This window comes from Pelobates fuscus, chromosome 9 (assembly GCF_036172605.1).
Source record: "Pelobates fuscus isolate aPelFus1 chromosome 9, aPelFus1.pri, whole genome shotgun sequence".
NCBI classification, from domain to species: Eukaryota; Metazoa; Chordata; class Amphibia; order Anura; family Pelobatidae; genus Pelobates; species Pelobates fuscus.
The window spans coordinates 161,546,325-161,562,918 of NC_086325.1; the positions used below are offsets into that span (position 1 = coordinate 161,546,325).

Here is a 16,594-nt window from a genome sequence, read left to right on the forward strand (position 1 = left end):
GAAGCATATCTGTCTAATGAAGCTGTTTTGGAATAATGAGAAAACACACAAAGTTATATAAACGATTAGTATGTGTTTTATTTCTCTGGAGTTAGCTGGTATGGCAGGTTATGTACATTGATTAAATGCTGTTTCTCCTGGAGCTTCCATAGCCTGCTACTGTCGACATGTACTTGGCAGACGCTATGACATCTCTGGAAACATTGGTGAGTACTATTAACAGTATAACTGTCACTATGTAACACAGTGAAGAAGGATACATTCAATAAATATCTGTTTGCCATGTACAGGGTCTTTCATTGTAAATGTCACCTTGCTGGTAATGAGAATAGTATTGCTCCCTCCTCAGATCTCCTCTCTCTTCCTTTACCTGGTAATGGACTATTCTGATAATGGCCATTTGGATGTCATGCTGCGAGAGTACAGGCAAGCCAAGACCAAAATAGACGAAAAGGTACATAGTGAAATAAAGTAATATATTTAGGATCAGTCCCTGTGACCTTAACATAGGATATGTTACATATGATGTCATCTTATGTTGCATACTCTGACTGTGTCAAAAATATGATATGATCTCATACTGTACAGTCCTGCTGTGACCCATTTCTGTTCTTTTGCTCTCTATAGATTTGTTTTCCTTTTTTAACAGACAATTCAGCTTTTTCTCGGCCAGATGATTGATGTGCTGGTCTATATTCATAAACAGAAAGTCCTCCACAGGTAGGTCCTGACAATTCTTCATAAAAGGAAAATAATCAGGGTTGTCGCTAAAAACATTCAAATCTGAATTGCAACATTTAAGGCCATAATAGCCAAGTTGTGACTATAACATAGTTAGAGGACTTTCTAAAATTAACAGTTTTAGCCTAAATTTAGCAATTTAAATTTTAAATAGCAGCAGTTTAGAGTTTAATAATCCGGCCTGATTTTAATGAACTATTTTATATATGTTTAGGTTTTCTGTTTATGGTATTAAACCTTTCGAAAAAGGCTAAATACTCCGTTGTGTGTTTATAAAAATAAATAAACATACCGGTAAACGCTAGCACTGGGGACCATTGGACGGAGTCATAAATGTCTCCAAATAGGTTTCCCCAAGGCTGTTTAGTTACTTGTAATGAGTGCGGTAATTTGATTGCTTTGGGCTTTTTACAGTTCATCAAAGGACCAGGAACGTTGTTTGAAAACAGGTTATTCTGTTATTGTATGATTACATTCAGTGCTCATGTAATTAGACAATCCTCATCTAAGATTCACACAAGGACATCCATTTATATTGGATCCACAATTCAGCTGCAAAAAAAGACCATTTTTTAAAAAAAATTTTTTTATAATTTATGGAGGTTCTAAAAATGCTGCAGAAGGTTGTGTCCGCCGATTCAGTACATGGCATTCTAGAACACGAAGGAACATGGTTTTAGAAGGAGAGTTTATGTATGTATACATATAATTTATTGTAGAGAACTGTTCTAAGCAGCATTCCTACATATGTTATCAAGTCAGGTTATTCCTACCACTTATGATGGACCTACCAGTCGAAATATTTTGGTACATTGGACATGGTTGGACTAATTTTGAGGTTTATAGAGTGGTACGGTTCCAATAAATTCATGTGAAGTCCAATTCCCCATTGCATTCAAGCTGCCCCAACTTTTAATTACCTCACCTGCAAAAACTCAAAATTTGCTGCTAACCTCATAAAAAATGTAGTAAATTGCGCTTTTTAGATGATCATAAGGTATCTATACAAAGCATTTAAGATGGCGAGTATAAAATCTGAAATATAAGTACCAGGGTGTGCTCAAGCAATTGCAAATTACATTTGTCACTCAAAGATTCAAAAGGGACAATAATAGTTTTATGAAAAAGTATTCCTTTATTCCACTACATAGTTAATAGTTTATTACTAGTGATGCTAGTATCAGTTTATGTCTTTGCAGTCACCTTATGAAAATAAGGCTTGCTGTGTATCTTTGGGATGTAGTGCACATAACAGATTGGGATTTTATGAAATCCTGTGAGGTTCAAACATTTTAAGACAACCTCTATGGTAACCTGCCTGTCTTAGTTGTAAAGGCGACTAAACCATTACATTTTAGACAACAGTTGGGCAGATTATCTGTTTGGAACACTGGTAACCTCAAAGATCACAAGACAATATATAGACTTTCCTCTCCATTAACATTTTATTGTTTTCATGTTTTAGTGATCCCTTTTGTGTCCATTTAAATACCAATGCAGTGACATTCCATCTCCACACATTAAAGACTCTCCGACCGCACTGAGCAATCTGCTATTTGCCGTCTGTATTTCTATAGCGCCTGGTCAGCTCAGGATGAGTCTGTATTAGTGAAGGAGTCTTGATTGGATGGTTCCATTAATTCAATGTGTCTTAATAATCAGATTGGTTTGTGGGATGTTCCGTGTTCACTCATTGTTCTCGTCTGTTTGTGCTGCTTTAGGAACCTTAAACCAAGTAACATCCTTATTAAAGGCAAGGATACTTTCCTGATCAGTGATTTTCTTGTGGAGACGCTGGTGATGGATGAGATGAAATTGAAGATCAGAGTGTATCCCGGTGAGCAGGTTTTAGTGGATGTCTGGATGTCAAAGGAGGATGTTATGTACTACTAGAGTTTTGCGTTCTTGACTTCACTGGAATTGTTCCTGGAATCTGATCATGTTCAATGATGCCTGATCTTGGGTCCCCAGGGCTTGCAAATTATATTTCCCATGATGCATGTGTTCTACCCATTTCCTGAAATAAGTGGTCTTGTTTCAGGAAATGGATAGGAAATATATTTTCCTTATGAAGGATCTGCAGGTTGACAAACATTGACAAAGGTTGGGCTTTATTTAAGCTCCACATCTTTTGTCATCGTTGTCATTGACTGTCCGCTTCTCACTCATCTCTCTCAAGCATTGAGTCACCTTCTTACTGTGTAGACTCTCATAAGATCTTGAGAGCCAACACAGTGCAAGGCAAGCCTCCTGGGGTTCATTGCACAGACCCTAGACTTTTTGCTATCTTCATCTTAAAAACACTGAGATAGGAGCATCATGAATAAGGAGCTAGTGGTGCCGGCTAGATGTGAGATAAAGTAGGTTTAACTATTCTGGACCACTGACAATCATTGACAATCATTGAGGGGGGTGGCAAAAAGACCAATATAAAGGCTCAGGGATCAAGAAGAGAGAAAGTGACAGAGCAGCTATAATACCCATAGAATATGCCCATTCACAATGTGACTCTGCCTTGAGAATCTGCTTATTCTCCCTGAGACCCTAATTGTCTGCCCATTCACCTTGAGAATCTAATAATTCACACTCCCAATCTGCTCATTCACTCTGGGAATCTGCTCATTCACACTGAGACCCTGAGGATTTGCTCATTCACTCTGGGAATCTGATAATTCAAACTCAGACCAATAGAATCTGCCTATTCAGCTTGATACCTTGATGCTGAAATAAAACCCTGAGAATCCCCATATATATATCGATCAGTTGCTACACTAGAACATGTTTTTAAATGATGTATTTATACAAAATAACTTTCTCCTCTCATTTAATCACAGAATCAAAATTATTCATGGCACCAGAAACAACAAAGTTTTCGTTCAGCGAGAAATCAGACGTCTGGTCCGTAGGGAGCATTATTCTAGACGTTATGACATGCGCCTCACACACAGTATGTTGGAAAAGAAAAACTTTTACCGACTGACCAAATCATGATAACAGAATGGCGGATGGTTTTATTTCTTTGTACATTTATACTTTATAAAGAAACTAGGTTCATATTAAACGTTTATATCAGAAACTAGAATTCATATTAAACGTAGAAACCTATTTTATCAAAAGAAGCTGTTTTGGTGGATCCCATTGGAGTATATATCTCCATGCATTTCTGTTACCCTTATCTTGGGTAGAAATAGGATGTATAAGTCTCATGTCTGCACTGAGTGGTAGCTAACGCCATGTTAATTCATCTCGTTCTTGTGCTAAATCCTAACACTTGAACTACCTCTAATCCCTACACTACCCTTACACATAAACTAACACTAACTCTCAACCCGACACTAACCTAGCACATTACTCCTAACCTTAATCCTTACACTAACCTTACACATAAACACAAATTTTTAACCTGACACTGCCCTAACACTTACATTGTACCCAGCCTTTACCCCTATAATGCCTTAACACTAACTTCATCCATAATACACTAACCCAAGCCTAGAAAAAGAATGTAATAAAAAAAATATGCATTAAAGTGGGGGCCTTTAGATAGATAAAGGCAATTGCCTGCGGCCTTCGGGGGGATTGACACTTCTAGAAGACGGTAGCTGAGCCCAGTGTCTAGAAGTGTCAGGCGTAGGAAATCTACAAAGACAAAGTCATTTAAATGAAATTCCAACACAGTCAAAATCAGTATTTCATAAATATTCTATCTCTAATGCGGGAGGAGGGGCGGGGGCGACAATGACGTTTTAAGGTAAAGCGTGTATTATGGCTAATTAGTGCCGGGTTTCTGGAGACATTCAAGAGCTAATCAACCATCAATTCATGGTTTGTTATGATGGCATCATTTTCCCATAAAACACAGTTCACCGTTATGTAGCCTCTCTCTCTCTAATCAGCTGTGTAATTATTTGTATTCTTTCGTAGGAAACCGAGTCATCTACTTTGCTACAGGTGATCAAGGCTGATCCATCAGGGTTAGAGAGAGTTTTAAACACACTTCAGCATGAAACTGGTTACTCGAGTGAACTCTGTGAGGTTTTGCAGAGAATGTTACAGATTTGTCCAGAACACAGAATTACAGCAAGGTGAGCGTGGGATTTCTACGGGCAAACATAATTGAACTGTTTGACTGTCTTGTTGTGATATTGTTGTATATTATTTGTTCAGTTTGCAGTTTGTTTATATCACATGATTGACTTGAACCATAGATGGCTATATAGTATGCAATAGACAAAATAAATAGTTTCAGCTCTTTATTCCAATTAAACTTGCTTTTAAACCACACCCAAACTAATCGATTCGTGTGGGATTTACCTGTAGAATCGTATTCATTTAATAAGACACAACAGGTAAAACCCGGACTAATCAATTTGTTCGGGTGTGGTTTAAAAGACTTTGATTCCAATGAACTGGCTGAAGGAAGTTTTGCACTTATCCCATGTGGATTTTTATGTATAGCGATTTTGGTGGCTCCTCAGCCTACATCAGTGGATGGTTTGGCAGGATATTTCATAATGTTACAGAGCCATAGAAACATAGAATGTGACGGCAGATAAGAACCATTCGGCCCATCTAGTCTGCCCAATTTTCTAAATACTTCCATTAGTCCCTGGCCTTATCTTATAGTTAGGATAGCCTTATTCCTATCCCACGCATGCTTAAACTCCTTTACTGCGTTAACCTCTACCACTTCAGCTGGAAGGCTATTCCATGCATCCACTACCCTCTCAGTAAAGTAATACTTCCTGATATTATTTTTAAACCTTTGCCCCTCTAATTTAAGACTATGTCCTCTTGTTGTGGTAGTTTTTCTTCTTTTAAATATAGTCTCTTCCTTTACTGTGTTGATTCCCTTTATGTATTTAAATGTTTCTATCCCACCTGTCTCGTCTTTCCTCCAAGCTATACATGTTAAGATCCTTTAACCTTTCCTGGTAAGTTTTATCCTGCAATCCATGAACCAGTTTAGTAGCCCTTCTCTGAATTGGATCATGGATTGCAGGTTGAAACTTCCCAGGAAAAGTTAAAGAATCTTAACATGTATAGCTTGGAGATTTGTTGTATGGCATGTCATCATAAAACTCAAATAAAATATTAGAATATCAAAAAACAAAAAACATGTATAGCTTGGAGGAAAGACGAGACAGGGGGGATATGATAGAAGCATTTAAATACATAAAGGGAATCAACACAGTAAAGGAGGAGACTATATTTAAAAGAAGAAAAACTACCACAACAAGAGGACATAGTCTTAAATTAGAGGGACAAAGGTTTAAAAATAATATCAGGCAGTATTACTTTACTGAGAGGGTCTGGGACACCCTGTTAGTACTGGTATCTAGGGTGAAAGTCCAGGCCAGATAGGTATCCGTTATTTTGTCTTTTCCCGATCTGCTGCAGTTTATGTGGATACCTTTGAGTGGGATTCTGTTTATAGGGAATTCTGTGTGAACAAACATTTTAACGCTTTAAACAAATACATTAACAAATTTATAAGAGACAATCATCTCTAAATATCTCTCTTGTGCAATAAATCCTCTGCTTCCATTACCTGGATACGTTCTCCCAGCCCATCTTGACCCATCTGCATATTCCTGTTAAGCCATAAACTTCTGCAGCGGCTTCCATTCACTTGCAGGAGTGGGTCTAGTTATCTCATTCAGTGAATGAAATGTACTCGCCTCATGTTAGTTTGTATCTCTTTTTTTTTTCTTAAAAGAGGGAGACGGTGATGTGGAGCTGTACTGCAAGCAGTTTTTGCAGTTTATTTTCGCAATTAAATGTTTTATTAGAGTTTTTCAATGCAATAGAAGTCAACTAGTTATAAGAACATAGAAAAGTTGCATAATATCACTTTAGGGTACTAAAAACATGCATAACAGAGCTTTATACATGACCCCGGGCCGGATCTCCCATTGGGCAGAGTAGGCACTCCCCTACAGGGTCCTGATCACTAGGGTATTGTATTGTAAAGCGCTACAGAATCTGTTGGCGCTATATAAATGGCAATAATAATAATAATAGGGGGTGCCTGTTATCAGCACTTACAATGTGCTAATTTGAGTTGGTGGGGATAGATAAATATTTGGAGCCTTGACCAGTGCCCTCTGTTAGCTGAGATAGCAGAGCTGCTGGACAAAAAGAGGAAAGGATCGCCTTACAACTGCCTAGTAGTAACCTCTGACCCAGGAAAGTCATTGTAGGAGGAGTGGGGGAAGCTCTCAGTGATACTCACTGTGTAACCAACTCCTCCAGCTCTTAAATCTATCTTAGAGGCTGACTGAGCTACACAAGACATAGGAGGGTGAGTACTTTGTAAATATATTAGAATTAACCTTTTACCTCTTAAAAACAAAACCCCTAATGTACCCCAATACTACATTTAACCAAACTCTAACCCTAAACTCAATAATCCTAAAACACACCTGTACCAAAATGCTAAATTTAAACGTGTATTCCGGACACTATAGGTTTAAATAGCTGTTTTAGACCCCCGGCTTCCCCATACCTCCAGTTAAAAAGGGGATTTACTCACTATTTCCACTGCTGAGCGGGTTCCAGTCGCGGCTGGCTCCTCCTCCTTGGCATAGATCATCAAACTTGATGATCTAAGCCAATCTAATGCTTTCCCATAGGGAAGCATTGGGAGGCTATCGCTCATGCTTGGCACAACATCGCTCTGCGCCAATCAGCACCTCCTCATAGAAACGCATTGATTCGACATTCAGCGCCTCCATACAGAGTGTGGAGACGCTGACCGTCAAAGACCCAGGAAGCACCTCTAGGGGCCGTCTGAGTGATGGTCACTGAGTGATGGTGTTTACATTACAGCCTAGGGACTCGAGGTGTCCCTTGGCTGTAATGTAAACACTGCCTTTTCTCTGACACCCCTTTACCCTAACCACTTGTAGCATTGAGGGGAGGGGGGGGCAGGAGGTGCCTTAGAATTTTGTGCATGCCGACGCCTGACTTGTAAATCTAGCCCTGCATGACCTATTCAATAAGATCTATTCAGAGACTCCCAGGGACTAGTACACAAATAAAGAGGAGAGGGGAGAGGAGGAATAAAAAGAATGAATGGGGAGGGAGATGGACAAGGGATGGGGGAGGGAAAAGTCACCTGCACACAAACTGAGTTAGGGAAAGACAGCTGTTTATAAAAAAACAAACACGCTTCTGGAATCATGCATAATGTCCGGCGTATTGCATTGTCACTCATCTTTGGGATACAGACCAGAGGGTCGGCCTATGCATCTAGAATACAAAGTGTGTCTGCGTGTACAAACATACAAACTCCCACTACTCTTGGGCGGCAGCAATGACCTTAGTACTCATCAGCCCCAATACATAGCGTAATTCTTTTTTTTTTCTAAGTTTAAAATCTTACTATCCATAATCCCTATGCACATTTGAATAACTTGAGTTTTTCTTTGTATAATTTGAATTAACATTAAAGTGTAAGCTCCTTTTTTGTGTCTGTATATATACTTTGCAAAGTGCAGGACCCTGTGACTAAAAGTGAAACTAACAGAAGTTAGTTTGACAGACACAAACTGAGTAACATGGGAGATTTACATACAGGTGGGACATAGGCAGATTATGTTATCTAGCAGACTTAAAACAGAAGATGGGTTTTGGTAAGATTGGCAGAATAGTGAGCTTAAGATAAGTTTCAGAGAAAGTCTGAAGAATGGAGAGGGAAAGAGTCCAAAATAATGTGAGCTCTAGAGGAGTGGGGCAACTCTGTGAGTTTTAGAGATGTAAAACATCTTTGTGAGTTCTTCGGGAGTGGGCAGCTCTGTGAGTTTTAGAAGAGTGGGCAGCTCTGTGAGTTCTAGAAGAGTGGGCAGCTCTGTGAGTTCTAGAGTAATGGACAGCTCTGTGAGTTCTAGAGTAATGGACAGCTCTGTGAGTTCTAAAGGAGTGGGCAGCTCTGTGAGTTCTAGAGTAATGGACAGCTCTGTGAGTTCTAGAGGAGTGGGCAGCTCTGTGAGTTCTAGAGGAGTGGGCAGCTCTGTGAGTTCTAGAGGAGTGGGCAGCTCTGTGAGTTCTAGAGGAGTGGGCAGCTCCGTGAGTTCTAGAGGAGTGGGCAGCTCCGTGAGTTCTAGAGGAGTGGGCAGCTCCGTGAGTTCTAGAGGAGTGGGCAGCTCCGTGAGTTCTAGAGGAGTGGGCAGCTCTGTGAGTTCTAAAGGAGTGGGCAGCTCTGTGAGTTCTAAAGGAGTGGGCAGCTCTGTGAGTTCTAAAGGAGTGGGCAGCTCTGTGAGTTCTAGAGGAGTGGGCAGCTCTGTGAGTTCTAGAGGAGTGGGCAGCTCTGTGAGTTCTAGAGGAGTGGGCAGCTCTGTGAGTTCTAGAGGAGTGGGCAGCTCTGTGAGTTCTAGAGGAGTGGGCAGCTCTGTGAGTTCTAGAGGAGTGGGCAGCTCTGTGAGTTCTAGAGGAGTGGGCAGCTCTGTGAGTTCTAGAGGAGTGGGCAGCTCTGTGAGTTCTAGAGGAGTGGGCAGCTCTGTGAGTTCTAGAGGAGTGGACAGCTCTGTGAGTTCTAGAGTAATGGGCAGCTCTGTGAGTTCTAGAGTAATGGGCAGCTCTGTGAGTTCTAGAGTAATGGGCAGCTCTGTGAGTTCTAGAGTAATGGGCAGCTCTGTGAGTTCTAGAGTAATGGGCAGCTCTGTGAGTTCTAGAGTAATGGGCAGCTCTGTGAGTTCTAGAGTAATGGGCAGCTCTGTGAGTTCTAGAGTAATGGGCAGCTCTGTGAGTTCTAGAGTAATGGGCAGCTCTGTGAGTTCTAAAGGAGTGGGCAGCTCTGTGAGTTCTAGAGGAGTGGGCAGCTCTGTGAGTTCTAGAGGAGTGGGCAGCTCTGTGAGTTCTAGAGGAGTGGGCAGCTCTGTGAGTTCTAGAGGAGTGGGCAGCTCTGTGAGTTCTAGAGGAGTGGGCAGCTCTGTGAGTTCTAGAGTAATGGGCAGCTCTGTGAGTTCTAGAGTAATGGGCAGCTCTGTGAGTTCTAGAGTAATGGGCAGCTCTGTGAGTTCTAGAGTAATGGTCAGCTCTGTGAGTTCTAGAAGAGTGGGCAGCTCTGTGAGTTCTAGAAGAGTGGGCAGCTCTGTGAGTTCTAGAAGAGTGGGCAGCTCTGTGAGTTCTAGAAGAGTGGGCAGCTCTGTGAGTTCTAGAGGAGCGGGCAGCTCTGTGAGTTCTAGAGGAGCGGGCAGCTCTGTGAGTTCTAGAGTAATGGGCAGCTCTGTGAGTTCTAGAGTAATGGGCAGCTCTGTGAGTTCTAGAGGAGTGGGCAGCTCTGTGAGTTCTAGAGGAGTGGGCAGCTCTGTGAGTTCTAGAGGAGCGGGCAGCTCTGTGAGTTCTAGAGGAGCGGGCAGCTCTGTGAGTTCTAGAGTAATGGGCAGCTCTGTGAGCTCTAGAGTAATGGGCAGCTCTGTGAGTTCTAGAGGAGTGGGCAGCTCTGTGAGTTCTAGAGGAGTGGGCAGCTCTGTGAGTTCAAGAGGAGCGGGCAGCTCTGTGAGTTCTAGAGGAGCGGGCAGCTCTGTGAGTTCTAGAGTAATGGGCAGCTCTGTGAGCTCTAGAGGAGTGGGCAGCTCTGAGTTCTAGAGATGAGAAGTAGTTCTAGAGGTGTGAAGCAGTTCTATTAGTTCTAGATGTGTGAGACAGCTGTGTGAGTTCTAGAGATTTGAAGCAGTTCTGTAAATTGTACTGGCCTTCTCCCTTAGGGGGCATGGTTCCCGCTAGATATCACTACGCAAATGCACATCACGCGTTCATTCTAGCTCTAATACACTTAGGCCAATACTAATCTTCCTGTCAAAGCGGGAACTATTTTCTACACACTTTCACTCTCTGTTATGTTAATCTGCAATCTACTCTTTAAATATAAAAATTGGGCTGCCATCATATAAGCCATGCTGATGTTCTATTATATTCTGTTACCATGGGTCTTATTATAGCTGTCGTGGCAAAAATACGGTATAAAAAAATATATCTGAACTGGAGAATTTTGGCATTTTGGTGTACATATTCCATTTTTTTTGTCAATTGTCCACAATTCCCTGATTAGTAATGCCTGCGGTGTCTGTATTTCTACGTAATTTGTTTCATATGATACATAATAAATTATTTTGTTTTTAGCATGACTCTAACTATTTTCCGGGTTTTTTTGGGACTATAGTGACTTGGTGAATCACCCTTATATTAAAATTTGCTTGACCTTTATTGGATCTCCTTTGGCTGGGATTAAGAAACGGTTGCCACCTGAACTGGCAGACAAGATGCAAGAAACAGAGAACGTTTCAGGTAAAATAAATCTCGGCAACACTGGTAACAATCAATTAATTAATGTATATGGTATGGTTAAGCCTGGGCTGGTTATTACCAGATGTGAACACTCTGTAATTATCTTGGTTAAGGGATGCGATATTTCCTTGTCCTTTCTGGGCAGGAAAGGGGGTATCCTGAAATGGGCAGTTTGGGGGGTAGAACCATGCCTGGTACTGCTACTTAATAATGGGCAGAGAATAGGGTGTTGGTCAAAAGACCTGGCAATAAGCTTCCAAACCCAGCATTACAGAGGAAAATCTGGCAGATTTCCAGTTGTGGTTATTAAAAAATGATGGGGTGATAAGTAAGGAGGGATTTAGACCTCAGAATTCCCCAATCCCTAAACAGTAACATTTAAAAAGAAAATATCCCTACATTTTGTTCTCCGTGAGTTTGTAAAATGATTTTAAACTTTAATAAAAATGTTCAATTGCAAAATAATATCTCTGCTGAATACCGTCCTGTGCTTCATTCTCTTTTGGTTTTAGCAGCGCCCCAGCTGTCTGTTACAGAGTACATGGAGAAGTATAGCGAATATGAAGAAGCACAGATGTCCGCACTCAAACACCTGTCCAGCCGTGCAGCACACCCAGATGGTATGTTGGGCAATTAGCAGAATATTTTAAAGTGTCTCCTTCACACCCCACCCCAAAATTCCCATTTCTAAAATATAAAAAAAATGCTTATAAAGACTGTGTTGAAACTGTCAAAATATATCTTAAGACAAAGTAGTGACTACTTTATTTTGTGTAATTTTCCTATGCTTGACAAAGCTTGACAAAAAGGCGGAGTCCCACTCTAAACCTTTGTCAAGCCCTCAGCCAGTACCAGTGATAGCTGAAGTAAAACTCTCTGTCTTGGGAGGGATACTTCATAGACATCAGTGTAGTGTGAGAGTACAGCACTGACTCCAGGAAGACAAAGCACCAGGAGTTGAACAGGACCCTGCAGAAGGTAACAGTGGCCACGAGGGACAGGCTCTGGTAAGTAAAACTCACTTATCCCTGCATCACGCGGCCACTGCACTACAAGCAGCAAAAACACCAAAAAAAATATGCTAAGACCTCAGAAGGTAAGAGAGCTGCTTTAAAGAGACCCTCCTGAATTTAAACCATTTTAAAAGCATTATAAAAATCCAAGCTTACACTACCGGGCTAGGCCTTAAAAAGTTACTTGCCACCGCAAGCCTGTAGGCTCCATTGACTGATGGCTGTCCTTAGCCTTCAATCAAGTTATGCAGCAGGAGCAGCCATTAAAGCACTGATTGTGCTGCCAGGAAATTACATCCATAAATTTAAACAGTTGCTACATCGATACAACAATAATTTAAAGGGACATTGTAGGCACTATAACAATTTCATCTAACTGAATTGGTTATAGTGCCTGGAGTCCTCTGCTGCTCTCCCACCATTCAGCGTTAAACTATTTTGGAGCAGTGTAACACTGAATGAGAGTCCCTGGCTTCCCATAGCCCCACCCCCACTGGAGGTGTGGCTAAGGCAGAGATGGCACTTCCTTCTAGCCATACCGATTCATGCCAGCAATGGGCGCTGTGATAGGCTGAAACCGGTTAGCTGACACTCTCAGCCAACCACAGCCACTTGTTGCTGCTCAGGCTAATGCTTCTTCATTAGCCCAAGCAGCTGTTGACTCTTGTATAGCATTAAAACAGTAAAAACGATTTAACACTGAATGGGGAAAATAGGCTCGCCAGACACAATAGAAACAAACAAGCAAAGAGGTCAGCACTATTCAACCAAATCAATACACAGGCAAAGAAGAAGGCACCTAAGTAATGAGGCTCCCTCAAAAAACTCCAACAAGGTTTAAGACAGTACAGCAAAACGAAAAGAGAAGGTAGCGCCAAGACACAATAGCCACTTTAATTAGATGGAGCAGTTTTAGTGCCTACAGAGTCCCTTTAAAAATACTTACCGTATTTATTCGAGTATAACGCGCAAAATTTTGTACCGATTTTTAATCTAAAATTAGGGGTGCGCGTTATACTCGAATAAGAGTGGGGAGTGGGTGCTTCGATAATGCCTCCCAGGACCGCCGGGCTCATTACAAGCCCGGCAGTCCTGGGGTGGCGGGCAGCAAGCGTTTACTCACCTCCCTGCAGCACCTCCAGCTCCCCAGTCTAAATCTCGCGAGACCCGCGGCCAGCTCTGACATAACTGGTATAACCAGATTTTAATTAAGAATTTGAAGATACTAAAATTAAAACATGTAATTGCTTTTTAACCATTAATAATAGCTATGTTTATCAAACTCATTAGTACTTAAAGGAACCCTAAAAGCACACTGTTGTAGTTATGGTGCCAAGAGTTCCCTAATATCCGCTCTCTCCCTTTCCCCAATTTAAGAAGGCAGACCATTTGTAAACATTTAGATTTTTTTTTTTATCTGGTGTCCACTGGGTGCCGTTCTCTGCCTCCACTACCATAGCTGAAGAGCAATGCAGAACTTAACTCATTGGCTTAGAGTGTCAGCTTATCAAATCCTCTATTTTTATCAGTGTTAAAAGAATGCAACACTGAGTTGATTCTCTAGTCAACCTGTAACGCTGAAATTTTCCTCCTACAAATGGTGTGTTAACCAAATGAGCTATCTCACGAATGCAATGCTTTCATTCTCCTTTTATAACATTATATTTGCTGTAATATTTGTTGTTCCACTGCAGGTTTACCGTGTGAAGGAGAGGTAGTCCGTCTTATAGAGCAGGCTATGAGATTACACGCCGATTCTTTAGACATACAGCTGGAGGGGAGCAAGATTCTGAAACATCTTGTAAGAAAGGGTGAGAAATGAATCCCTTGCTCTTTTACCTTTGAACTTTTTTGGAAGATATGTGATGTTTATTATTTTCTTTATTATTATTAATTATTTTCAATATTTAGTCTTCTCGACCTCAATCCATTGTGAGGTCAGCATCCATCGTTTTAATATTTCTCGTAAATTCCCCAGAAATAACTTTACAATAACAAGTAGTCAGTGAAAACCAGTAAACATCATGACAACCCGTAGGTAACTCCTATGGAGTTGGAGAAATACCGTATTTACTCGAATCTGATGCGCACCTCAATTTTTGAAAACTGGAAGCGGAAAAATGTCTTGGTGGCGAATGTAAGTTTGGGAACTTTATTTTCCAAAAAAGTGCCCATTAGATTTGAGTAAATACAGTATATTAAGAATTGTTGAAGAGGTTTGCGAGATATATATAAAATTAGATTTCATCATACCTGCTTGTGAATGTGTTACTTGGCAAATTACACACCTGTCACCTTCTCATGAGTCTTGCACCAGTTTTGCACGTTACAAAGATACACAAAACAAGCAGTTGGTCAGCAATATTAATTCAGTTGCATTCTGGTATTGTTATATTCTGTTTTAGTGCTGAAAGAAAGTGAAGGTGGCGACGGATTTGTAAATAACGAACTTTTGACTACTTTGGTTGGCGCAGTAAGGCGTTTTCATGAAAGCAAGGAGCTGGTATTCCAGATTCTTAGTGTACTGGCCACGATGTCTGCCAACAGTAAGAGATAATCTTTTAAACATTCCCTCTCTATCGAAAAAAGTGCTGAAAAAGTAGACACAAATGGCCAATTTGGAAAAAAAATTAGATTCTCACTAGGCAATTTTGGTTTATGTTTTGAATTTCCTTTGTCAGTCTTTGGGCTTTTGTTTTTTTACAGCAGTAAAACAGGAAATGTACAAATGTTTACAGAAATATATATATATTAAGACTTCTCTTACTGCATTATTTTATATAAAAGGCCTTTACATTTAGACATTATTGACCAAATAAGGTCAGGTAACGTCATGGGATCATTTTTGGGACATGTTTCCATAACTAGAACTCTCCTTTTTAGTTTTTTAGTATAACAGGTTTTTCTAGATAGTTTTAAAGGTTGAATCATGTAGTAATTCATCATATATATATCTTTAACCTTGACCTGCAGAGAGTGGCAGGAGGAAAAATGTCCCAAATAAATTGATTAATCTTATAAAAGCAGGCCAAGAATGGGGTACATTGACGTTGTGGCAGGTTTATGCAATGTATGATCATATACTATAACTAAACCCAGTGGTGTATTTAGGTTTTGTGCTGTTCTAGGCAGGACGGTGCTCGGGCACCTCCTCCAATTAAAATTTTCCCCACCCCTTCCTGTCAAGGCCGCACTTTGACTGACAGACGCTCACTCACTGACAGACGCACACTCTCATATACACTGACAAACAATGACATACACACACTCACTGATTTGACACACACACTGATAGACAGGCATAAACTTACTCGGACACACACTCACTGACAGACACACAATCTCGCTAACAGACGCACGCACTGACTGACTGACAGACGCACACTCTCACTATCAGACGCACGCACTGACTGACAGACACACACACACTCAAATTCACTGACACATACATTCACTGAAACACACACACTCACTCACACACATTCACTGAAACACACACACACATTCACTCACATTCACTGACACACACATTCACTGACACACACATTCACTTGACACACACATTTCCCCACACTCACAATTATTGTTATTATTATTTATTTTAAATTTAAATCCACCCAGCCTCCCTACGTTTGGGATAGCTTGGTGGATTTCTTACCTGGGGTCCAGTAGGGCTGCTGGGCAGGACGTACAGGCAAGCAGGGTGGCAAGACAAGGCAAGGGTGGGCGGGTGGCAAGGGTGCACTTTCCCCTGAGCTCTCTGCTCAGCTACCTTGCGCGCCGCAGAGTGATGCCCGGGAGCCGGGAAATGACATAATATTCCGGCTCCCGGCATCATTGCGGGTCGCGCGAGGGAGCTGAGCAAAGAGCTCAGGGGAAAGTGCTCCCGCCCAGGAAATCACTGCCCGCCTGCCCCGGGAGAGCCCAAAGGTGGCCAGCTGGCCAGCTCTTGGGCTCCCATAAAATGAGTCAAACAAGGTATTTGCCTGGGCATTTGGGGGCGGCGTTTTTTGCCGCCCCCTGAAAATTGCCGCCCAAGGCAAATGCCTTGTTTGCCTCGTTGTAGATACATCCCTGGCTAAACCCCCATTCTTTTTTGCCTAGGTGAGGTGTTTTTAAATAAAACCATTAAACATTTTATTTTTAGGTAAGACTGCAGAACTTTTGGAGAAAACTGGATTTCTCCAGGATGTTGTGAAGATACTGGAGGACTCACAGGATAGCACAGATCTATGTACTCCGAGCTGTGACCTGCTGTGGAGTATGGCTATGACAGGTGAGTACTAAGATCTTTATTACAATGGCTGCAGGTGGAGGAGCGTTGACCATGCGTGTCCCATGGTGTCCAAACCCCAGGTGACCTTCTCATTGATGCCTACCTTGTAGAGCTGGAGCACTGCATCCTTCAGACAGATCTGACTTCCTTTGTAAATAGCAGGATACTCTGTCGGCCACTGACAACACTGGGACATGTCTTCATATGCCAGCATCATCCATGACTGATTCCCCTGTGAATACAGGAACCATAGATTTATAAAAGAGGCAAGAAC

General features: G+C 41.4%; 1 protein-coding gene across 1 annotated transcript in view; it reads left to right on the top strand.

Moving 5' to 3' along the window:
• The window catches only part of STKLD1 (serine/threonine kinase like domain containing 1), a 29,712-nt gene that overhangs the window by 2,183 nt on the left and 10,935 nt on the right, over positions 1 to 16,594 (top strand). The window contains exons 5-15 of the mRNA XM_063431679.1: positions 153 to 206; positions 350 to 454; positions 650 to 720; positions 2,463 to 2,578; positions 3,576 to 3,688; positions 4,666 to 4,826; positions 10,907 to 11,031; positions 11,544 to 11,651; positions 13,739 to 13,855; positions 14,450 to 14,590; positions 16,192 to 16,320. Coding sequence (XP_063287749.1) covers positions 153 to 206; positions 350 to 454; positions 650 to 720; positions 2,463 to 2,578; positions 3,576 to 3,688; positions 4,666 to 4,826; positions 10,907 to 11,031; positions 11,544 to 11,651; positions 13,739 to 13,855; positions 14,450 to 14,590; positions 16,192 to 16,320 — 1,240 coding nt within the window. The remainder of the gene's footprint in view (positions 1 to 152; positions 207 to 349; positions 455 to 649; positions 721 to 2,462; positions 2,579 to 3,575; positions 3,689 to 4,665; positions 4,827 to 10,906; positions 11,032 to 11,543; positions 11,652 to 13,738; positions 13,856 to 14,449; positions 14,591 to 16,191; positions 16,321 to 16,594) is intronic.